Here is an 11,443-nt window from a genome sequence, read left to right on the forward strand (position 1 = left end):
TTGTAACCTATAGTATTCCTGTGATATGCTTGTAGATTTCATGGCTCCAATATACTAATATTTGACGTGATTCTCACCAACAGCCGTCCTGTCATGCATGCTATGATATTCCAAAAACAAATAATGATGTACACACAAGCACTGTTTACCAGTAATATTAATAGTTCGTCGATTATTGTGCCTGATATAACATGGGTAAGATATCTATATATAATATAATCAGCCAACGTGGATCGGATATGTACAGGTAACAAAACCTCAAGAAAGCATTGGTGAGGCATGCAATCCTTACCATTAATGCAAACCATTTGAAATAATGTAAATGGTACAGGAACATTTAAATCGTATGTAATTCGTGTATTAGCGATTTTATTTAGTATTGGGCATTTGAAGTTACTGTGGCGTGTGTTGTCGATAAAGATAGTATATTTGGTATGTGTCAGTTGTTAGGATGTGGTATTTTCTTTGAATTTTTTTAAATACCCACATGTAATGTAATAGTTTGAACGTTTTTATTCATCGGATAAAATTATTAGCATAGGTATCTATAGTAGACAACATTACTATGTGGTAAAATTAGAACCAAAAATCTACACAAAAAAATCAAAATAATAAATCAAAATAATAGATAATGCAAAAAATAATAGATACATTAACGAATACACAAATTATCAGATTAATGAATAAAATAATAGACAATTAAACAACCGAATAAATCAAATAATACATTAAATAAATGAATAGAAAAATAGATACATAAAATAAATCAGTAAATAAATAAATAAATACAAATCGTGGAAGCTTTTAAACACGAATTTAAAACTGTATTTGTTATAAAAATAGAACAAGAAAAAACCATCGTTCGAATCGCACGGTTTCGCTAAAGCCATGGAAATCGATTTTACTGTGCAGCATTGAGTACGATGTAAAATGTTTACCCAATGTTAGAAATACCTAAAACTCAGATAGTGTTAACTAGAGTTAAAACTTATGAAATTTCAACATACGAACATAAGGTGTATGTGTGACCAACAAGACTGTATCACTTACCGACTACTCTACCAAGCTCCATAGTGTACATTGCGACGAGCAACAATTTGTTTAATTTGATATTTCATTTCTCGTTGGCAATCATGTCGGCCATCTGCCAAAAATATATACGGTTGGACACGAAATTAGTGATAGCGCGAGTGCAGAATTGTGTTGAAATTGACTGCACTAACAAATCGATGTATGAAATGCCCCGATTGGTCAATAAAATGGGTTTGGGTCAGTCAGTCTTTGGATAAAATTCATTATTCAGATTTTAAAAAGTGATTAGTTCGACGCTTTGAATTTGAATAATCCGAAGACAGCTTCGTAACAATGGATGAGCAAGATGATGTTGTTGTTTTTATGGCAAATATTTATTTTTAAAACTGACATTTCTTACAATGTCGCGATGGTTGGGAAGAAGTGTCCACTACTCAGTCTTCAGAGCTTCGCCATTCAGGTATTATTGGAATAGATATCCCAAGCACGTTGGCACCATTTCCCCCCGGTGCTCCTGTTTAGTGTTGAACAAACAAAATGGCGACACATACGCCTCGAGAATTCTATGATATAAAACCAAATCCGTTTTCAATAAAAGTTTTGTGTGTTGTAAAATCAAAGTTGTGTTGCGGTAAATTAAAGTTCCATTGCGAGATTTCCATTTTTTGTGTCGTGAGAAAATATTGCGTTGAGAGAATTTAAGTTTTGTTTTGTGAATGAGTTGGGATGAAAGAAATTAATGTTGTGTTGTATGAATTCAAGATTTTGTTTCGTAATTTTGTTTTGTGAGTTTTGTTGTGCGAATTTAAAGTTTCATTTTGTTTATCAAACTTGTTTTTATAAATTAAGTTAGTGTTACTGAAAGTTAATGTATTTGACATCTGCCGGTCGATAAGTAACTGAAGTAAAATGGTGTATATGAAAATAAACCAGAAAAAACGAATTTTAATCAACGTGCAGTGATTGTATAACATACGATTGAAATATACCACTCACGTTAAAGTGTACGTACCTAAAATTCAAATATACCACTCACATTATAGTATATTTGTAAATCACAATGCAGCTATATGTTGCAGCGGTCTACCCGATTCCAAAACGTCAGTCAGACTGAAAACCAGACTATTCTAATTAATAGTCGCTCAGTGTGACAGCGGTTTTGTAATGGGCTGGAGAAACACTAAATACATTTAATTATTTTCAAACATTTTATCAGTCAGAATTAGCTATGTCTCACACACTAAACAGACTACCATCCAAAAGTACCGCACAACAAAGTCAAACTCACAATTACACTTTCCGCAACCAGAACATTCACAGATACGATACAATGAAACAAAAGAAAACATTAAAAATAAATACAAAATAAAATAAAATTTCCAAAGTTAATAAAAAATACGATCTAAGGGCTGATTAAAACTGCTAACAACTTGAATATAAATCTATTTACCCTGTTCAGAAATGTTATTAAAAGGAGATAATACGTGTAGAAAAAAAGAGTTGTGAGTTGTGACATTTTTCCTTCGAAAAGGCAAACGAAAAATGAATTATGTCTAAAGGTGCGCTGAACATTAAAAGGTGTACGCTTTCTCAAAAAAACAAAAACAATCCATATTGGCATGAAAACATCTATTCTACCACTAAACTACATATATCAATGTACCTGCAAACGAATACTGTAAATTCCTCTTATAACACCAGAAACCGTGACGTTTATGAATTAACAATGTATGTAAGATGGGATCGAACGCCTTGTTGAAAACAACATAGATTGAACCAGTTTGACTAATGTTATTATTAGGAAATAAATTCATATCTTGTTTTCTTAAAATATATCAATAGCACTACTGCGTTTAAAAATGAAGGGGAAATTCCAGAGATGTGAGATTTATTGAGAATGAAGGTTAAAGCGGGGGAGTCGTCACCTGCGCGTGCGTCAGATGGCCGTAGCGTGTCACTGTTTACAAACAAGCGTCTACCCATGAGCCTTTGCGTTTTAGCGTGTGTTGTTATCGTCGCTTGGGACTCAATTACCGCGCGTGCGCAGGTGACGACCCTCCCGCTTTAAAGGAAAGACAGTCTGGCATTCACACCGGCACATCTTTTTCCTAATAAATGCAATCCGACATACATATACAAGGATGACTCTACATCCCGACATAGTCATATACTTTCCAGAAACAAGGACGGTGACATTGATAATCGTGATGGGCGTGAAAACAGTATTGGCCTTTGTTTTACATTCTCATTCCTGGGTTGTCTATACCACCAGAGCGCCCTCTACCATACCTGTAAAACAGTAACATATTGTTTTTACCACAGTATAGCGCACCTAGTTACCGTGATACTTTCTACGTGTGCAAAAAGTAAGATATTTTAGGCCATCTAGTAGACCGGTCCTAACTGGTTATATGTTTGACCCTTGTCACGTGGCTAGCGTGAACTCTTGTCAATCGCGGCATAATAATATGAACTCACTTACTTGTTCCCACCAGGATGTTTGAGTATTGGAATATTTGCATAAATACAATCATCCTCTTCCTTCTGCTTCTATTTCATATTGCTGTTTAGATTTCTTTACTGGCAAGGATGGTGGTTTTTGTACTGGTTGAGGTCTTGGTTTACGAACATCACGATGCCCAGCCTTCGGACGAAACACCGGTCTATACTGTTAAGAGATATATTATAGAAGTCAATATTTACCGTTATTGTGCTAAAATATAATTACATAATACCATGATGAATTATACCATTGGTGATGCTATCATACCGATTTTCGCCGTTGACTATAAAATTGAAATAGCTACACAAACAGTAAATTCAGACCACTGACAAATAAAGTACACACTTTTTTTGGGAAAAATTGTATTGCGTTCTCGTTTTTCATCTGCCGTTACTTTACTTTTCGCTTGAATGATCCAAGAAAAAGTACTCCAGATTAGTACCAATTGTAGATGTGCTAGTTTGTCATTGGCTCTCACTAAATACAACTCACACATGAAAAGCTTTGTTATTATTAACACTGAAAGATGTGCCTGGAAATACATCTCACCATCCCTTGCAGAAAGAGTGGACTACATTGCCAATGTGGCCTCGCCTCTTGATATAAGATGTTTGAGAAATCACTCTCACCTCGTATATGTCATCTTCGTCATCGTCCTCCTCTTCATCTGAGTCCGGATGTGGTAATGACGGCAGTGGTGGCGGTGTGCAAGGTCGTTTCTTTTTCATTTCTTTCATGGTGATCTGTTGAACGTTAACATAAGATGAACACGCACCATCATCCGAAGAACTGTCACTCAGATAATCAACGGCAGGTGGTGCCGGTGGTGCCGCTTCATTGTCATCTCCAAATCTCACCCTTCCGGCATTTGCTTTCGTTTTTCTTTTCAATGTTTTCTTTACCGATGGTGGCGTTTGCTCAATAAAACATTCTTCGTAGTTCTCAATTATGTCATGTCCAAAAAATGCTGCTATTTGCGCGGGGAAGATATATTCAGCAACGAGAACGACAATGCCAAGAAATACACATAAGATACCTAAATAAATAAATAAATAAATAAATAAATAAATAAATAAATAAATAAATAAATAAATAAATAAATAAATAAATAAATAAATAAATAAATAAATAAATAAATAAATAAATAAATGCAGACAACAATACTTAGATATAATAAGCAAAATGTTGTTATTGGTAAGAACCACTTACCTGTAAATAATGTAATCCAAAAACACCACCCATAATTAAAGGCAATGGTATCGTCTTGAAAAGGAATCCTTAAAACCGGACCCCAGCGTAGAGTGCTGTATAGTATGTTGCTTAGCAACATCGAACCGCCAGTTACAATCAAAAGATAACACCCGTAACGTATAATCATAGCAAAAAGCACAATACTGAGAACCCAGAGAGGAAAGGCTAACCTGAAAAATGAACAAACTCATTCATATAAGAATGTACGGTTTTTACCCACACGTGATCATGAGAGTGATTTTAGAGTTGCCTGCGGACATTTCTTACCAGAGACATATGTGAGTGTAAAAACCAGCCGTTCTGTAAGAGCGCCCCCACCGGATGTTTTCTCCATCGATGGTGAAGTATTCGGCAATCCATAATATAGGGTATGGTAAACCTTTCCATTGCGCTTCGCGAAATTCACGATTTATCGAACCAGCTGTGGAGATAACAAACAGTAAAAACTACTAAAATATTATAATTTTCATAGTATAGAAAGATAGTTGAAAAGATACACTTAGGAATGCGTCGATGAACTCCACCACGACCATCGTATCGCTTCCTATAAAGTAGCGTTTTAAACATCGTAATACTAGTAGTTCGTTGAATACAATCTATGTCACTGAAGGGAACTCTTTCTTACCGCGAGGTCCAAATCCAATGTTCCCTTGATCCCAAACCCATACAAATCTCTCGTTATAGTCTATATGCTCATTCAGCTGATCAATGGGCTCCCCTACAAAACAATAGATACACAAATTGTTTAGTGGAGATCAGTCAAATTTCGCGACGATTGTTAAAAGGGTGTCAATAAAGAATTTATGCTTACACGTCCGGCCTGATTGAAATGTACCGTCTACTGTATCTACACCATCGCTACCACGTCTGACTAATTACAAGAACTCGTACGATTAACAGCCAGATATAACTCGTGTGACAAAGACGCTCTTGGTAGCTGACACATCCCGTAGGTGGAGAACTGCTCAAAGGTGATGTGCATGTGCATAGTTAATTTATTAGGATGTATAGTCACGTTATAAGCGATGTACACCGGCGACTGCAACGCGACCGAATCTACTTACATCTACAAAATTTAGTGGGGCTGGAATTAGTGTCTGACTGGTTTTCTAACAAAGCGTCACGGTGAATGGTACTCTCATTTTTCGTCCTGTCAGGCCCTACCTACTCCCACGCACCAGAAATGAACTTTATGCTGTTTATGCTGTAATTTGTTTCAAATTTGTATGACGTTCGTTTTTAAATATCGAAAAAAACTATAAACCACACTGCACATTTATAAAAAAAAAAAATTACGCTTAGGCGCCGTATCATATCAGAAACGTCATAATAAAATTTTTCTTCCAGATTACCCCTGATCTAACGGGCTTCGAGTCGAGGACACAATGGACAAAACAATACAAATTTTTGACATACAAACAACAACAACAACAAACAACAGCAACAACAAAATTAAAAAAACTATTTAACTGTACCTTTGAGTGTGATATTCACACTACGCAGTCCTATATGAACACTAATGGTGGCATTGATTTCTTCTCCAATAAAAGCTTTGTACTGAGTTCGAGTCGTTATATTAGAAACCTCCCAATCCTGTCCGAAATTGACAACTGAAAAATAACCACATGCACATAATAAGATCATAGCACATCGCTTAGACCATGGGAGGTACTAACGTAAGTTAGTACCTTCCTTGCTCAGACCAAATCGAAATAGCTGGAATATTATTTTTTGGTGGACCACAATTTTTCCAGCTGTTATGTAAGCACGTGTCATGAATGCCATAATATTTTACCACGTGTCACGGTTTTACACTGTAGCATAAATGTCATTACATTTTACCCCGTGTCATGGCTTTACACTGTAGCATAAATGTCATTACATTTTACTTCGTGTCATGTCAGCACACTGTAGCATAACTGTTATTACATTTTACCTCGTGTCATGGCTTTACATTGTAGCATAAATGTCATTACATTTTATCCCATGTCATGTCAGCACACTGTAGCATAAATGACATTACATTTTACCCCGTGTCATGGCTTTACACTGTAGCATAAATGTCATGACATTTTACCCCGTGTCATGGCTTTACACTGTAGCATAAATGTCATTACATTTTACCCCGTGTCATGGCTTTACACTGTAGCATAAATGTCATTACATTTTACCCCGTGTCATGGCTTTACACTGTAGCATAAATGTCATTACATTTTACCCCGTGTCATGGCTTTACACTGTAGCATAAATGTCATTACATTTTACCCCGTGTCATGGCTTTACACTGTAGCATAAATGTCATTACATTTTACCCCGTGTCATGGCTTTACACTGTAGCATAAATGTCATGACATTTTACCCCGTGTCATGGCTTTACACTGTAGCATAAATGTCATTACATTTCACCCCGTGTCATGTCAGCACACTGTAGCATAAATGTCATTACATTTTACCCCGTGTCGTGGCTTTACACTGTAGCATAAATGTCATTACATTTTACCCCGTGTCATGGCTTTACACTGTAGCATAACTGTCATTACATTTTACCCCGTGTCATGGCTTTACACTGTAGCATAAATGTCATTACATTTTACCCCGTGTCATGGCTTTACACTGTAGCATAAATGTCATTACATTTCACCCCGTGTCATGGCTTTACACTGTAGCATAACTGTCATTACATTTTACCCCGTGTCATGGCTTTACACTGTAGCATAAATGTCATTACATTTTACCCCGTGTCATGGCTTTACACTGTAGCATAAATGTCATTACATTTTACCCCGTGTCATGGCTTTACACTGTAGCATAAATGTCATTACATTTTACCTCGTGTCATGTCAGCACACAGTAGCATAACTGTTATTACATTTTACCCCGTGTCATGGCTTTACACTGTAGCATAAATGTCATTACATTTTACCTCGTGTCATGTCAGCACACTGTAGCATAACTGTTATTACATTTTACCCCGTGTCATGGCTTTACATTGTAGCATAAATGTCATTACATTTTATCCCATGTCATGTCAGCACACTGTAGCATAAATGTCATTACATTTTACCTCGTGTCATGGCTTTACACTGTAGCATAAATGTCATTACATTTTACCTCGTGTCATGTCAGCACACTGTAGCATAACTGTTATTACATTTTACCCCGTGTCATGGCTTTACACTGTAGCATAAATGTCATTACATTTTACCCCGTGTCATGGCTTTACACTGTAGCATAAATGTCATTACATTTTATCCCATGTCATGTCAGCACACTGTAGCATAAATGACATTACATTTTACGCCGTGTCATGGCTTTACACTGTAGCATAAATGTCATGACATTTTACCCCGTGTCATGGCTTTACATTGTAGCATAAATGTCATTACATTTTATCCCATGTCATGTCAGCACACTGTAGCATAAATGTCATTACATTTTACCTCGTGTCATGGCTTTACACTGTAGCATAAATGTCATTACATTTTACCTCGTGTCATGTCAGCACACTGTAGCATACTAGTAACTGTTATTACATTTTACCCCGTGTCATGGCTTTACACTGTAGCATAAATGTCATTACATTTTACCCCGTGTCATGGCTTTACACTGTAGCATAAATGTCATTACATTTTATCCCATGTCATGTCAGCACACTGTAGCATAAATGACATTACATTTTACGCCGTGTCATGGCTTTACACTGTAGCATAAATGTCATTACATTTTACCCCGTGTCATGGCTTTACACTGTAGCATAAATGTCATTACATTTTACCTCGTGTCATGTCAGCACACTGTAGCATAACTGTTATTACATTTTACCCCGTGTCATGGCTTTACACTGTAGCATAAATGTCATTACATTTTACCCCGTGTCATGGCTTTACACTGTAGCATAAATGTCATTACATTTTACCCCGTGTCATGGCTTTACACTGTAGCATAAATGTCATTACATTTTACCTCGTGTCATGTCAGCACACTGTAGCATAACTGTTATTACATTTTACCCCGTGTCATGGCTTTACATTGTAGCATAAATGTCATTACATTTTATCCCATGTCATGTCAGCACACTGTAGCATAAATGTCATTACATTTTACCTCGTGTCATGGCTTTACACTGTAGCATAAATGTCATGACATTTTACCCCATGTCATGGCTTTACACTGTAGCATAAATGTCATTACATTTTACCCCGTGTCATGGCTTTACACAGTAGCATAGATGTCATGACATTTTACCCCGTGTCATGGCTTTACACTGTAGCATAAATGTCATTATATTTTACCCCATGTCATGGCTTTACACTGTAGCATAAATGTCATTACATTTTACCCCGTGTCATGGCTTTACACTGTAGCATAAATGTCATGACATTTTACCCCATGTCATGGCTTTACACTGTAGCATAAATGTCATTACATTTTACCCCGTGTCATGGCTTTACACAGTAGCATAGATGTCATGACATTTTACCCCGTGTCATGGCTTTACACTGTAGCATAAATGTCATTACATTTTACCCCATGTCATAGCTTTACACTGTAGCATAAATGTCATTACATTTTACCCCGTGTCATGGCTTTACACTGTAGCATAAATGTCATTACATTTTACCCCGTGTCATGGCTTTACACTGTAGCATAAATGTCATTACATTTTACCCCGTGTCATGGCTTTACACTGTACATAAATGTCATTACATTTTACCCCGTGTCATGTCAGCACACTGTAGCATAAATGTCATTACATTTTACCCCATGTCATGGCTTTACACTGTAGCATAAATGTCATTACATTTTACCTCGTGTCATGTCAGCACACTGTAGCATAACTGTTATTACATTTTACCCCGTGTCATGGCTTTACACTGTAGCATAAATGTCATTACATTTTACCCCGTGTCATGGCTTTACATTGTAGCATAAATGTCATTACATTTTATCCCATGTCATGTCAGCACACTGTAGCATAAATGACATTACATTTTACCCCGTGTCATGGCTTTACACTGTAGCATAAATGTCATGACATTTTACCCCGTGTCATGGCTTTACACTGTAGCATAAATGTCATTACATTTTACCCCGTGTCATGGCTTTACACTGTAGCATAAATGTGACAATAAGTGCATCAGATAGTTTTTATGTTTTAATAAGTACTACAGACACTGTGAGATTAATAGATACTCATGTTGAATGTGGACTTGTTGAATTGACTTCTGTGTTTTTATTTCAATAAAGAACACAATGACAGGTACTTACGTATTATAACAGCGCCAATAAATATACTGCAGCCAACACGTAGAGTGAAGACTATTTTCTGGGATAATAAAAAAAAACAAGAATATGCATGACATATTAGAAGTAAAATGCGTTGCTCGGCTGAACGTTGCTAAAGTGGTAAACTGAGCACAAGAATCAGAACGTATTTGTTTGCGAGATTATGTTGACATAGAAGGATATTTCTTCTTCATTCAACACCGAGGCTAAGATTACGTGGCGCTTGACAACAATTAACACACTAAATATAAACGATTAAAGGTGACATCTGCCAGTGTTGTTTCATTTATGACTTGCCAAGGGCCCTTCTCATAGCCTAAGGTGGTTGTGAGAAGAATCTAAAGTGAAGCTAGGTTTGTCTGTAGTTTTGCCGATGGCGTATGACTCAAATAACACTATAAAATGTTATCTGAGCTTACGTAGACTTGTCTCTGGTCTGACAAAAGACGCATTGTGACTGGGATAATAGGAACACCACGTGATAATCATGGAATGCTTTGTAATGCGTGATATTTGTTCCGTATTTCCGGGTTCACTGAAATCCAGCGTACACTTCGCCACCAAACTAGTTGTGACTTTTTAAGACTAACATTGGAATAAGTAAATCGTGGAACTCGCTATTGGATGTAATACGACTTTTGGATGTATTTTACCATCTCCCTTCTACATCAACTAGTTGTTCTTCTTGGTTTCGAGATTTTCTATGCGGAATAATAAGCTTGGGGGAACATCTACATGTTGTTCTTCTGGAGGCAAAAATTCAAGAAAGCTACATTTACTCAGAAAATAAATGATTAAACCAAATGCGCACGCTTCCTTACCTCGCGGTCTCGCATTCCTGGCAAAATGACAAAAAACGAAAAAGTCAAAATAGATATTGTGTATATCAATCCAGCAAATAGTACGTCAGCAGTGACAGCAGTCCTGGCTTCTGGATAATATGTTCCGTATCCATAGTCACGGTAAGCATCGAAAAATCCAGTCGGAGCCATGGTGTATGACCACACAGTGTGTACTATCACCGTAAAACACCGTTAGTGCATGTAGCGCCAGTTGAAGTGTCACGTGACATACCAAGAAATCATGAGCGGCGTCAGTTATAATGGCAGGTACACTGAAATTCGGCTTTAGTCTGTGATGTTCAACTCCTAATTATGTACAGGTCAGGGCTGTTCAATACCGGCCATGCGCTCACCCGGTACACATAGATAGATAGATAGATAGATAGATAGATAGATAGATAGATAGATAGATAGATAGATAGATAGATAGATAGATAGATATTTTATTTGACACAAAATTTAGCATGAATGAAAAAAACATACAATAAATCAATGGTCAAGAAAAACACAAATAAAAACAATAGACTAA

The 11,443-nt window shown here is 36.6% G+C and overlaps 1 protein-coding gene across 1 annotated transcript; it reads right to left on the reverse strand.

The window, feature by feature from the left end:
• Positions 1–495: 495 nt before the first annotated feature.
• Positions 496–11,122, reverse strand: LOC144343550 (dual oxidase maturation factor 1-like). Its single transcript, XM_085501019.1, has 9 exons — positions 10,894–11,122; positions 10,055–10,112; positions 6,262–6,396; positions 5,412–5,504; positions 5,054–5,207; positions 4,745–4,956; positions 4,165–4,571; positions 3,515–3,700; positions 496–3,321 (listed from the first exon to the last, which is right to left on the reverse strand). The coding sequence occupies exons 1-8, from the start codon at positions 11,062–11,064 to the stop codon at positions 3,563–3,565; spliced, it is 1,368 nt and encodes a 455-aa protein (XP_085357145.1). The 5' UTR covers positions 11,065–11,122; the 3' UTR covers positions 496–3,321; positions 3,515–3,562.
• Between the last annotated feature and the right edge of the window lie 321 nt (positions 11,123–11,443).

This window comes from Saccoglossus kowalevskii, chromosome 7, assembly GCF_978046115.1.
Source record: "Saccoglossus kowalevskii chromosome 7, keSacKowa6.1, whole genome shotgun sequence".
Classification (NCBI taxonomy): domain Eukaryota; kingdom Metazoa; phylum Hemichordata; class Enteropneusta; family Harrimaniidae; genus Saccoglossus; species Saccoglossus kowalevskii.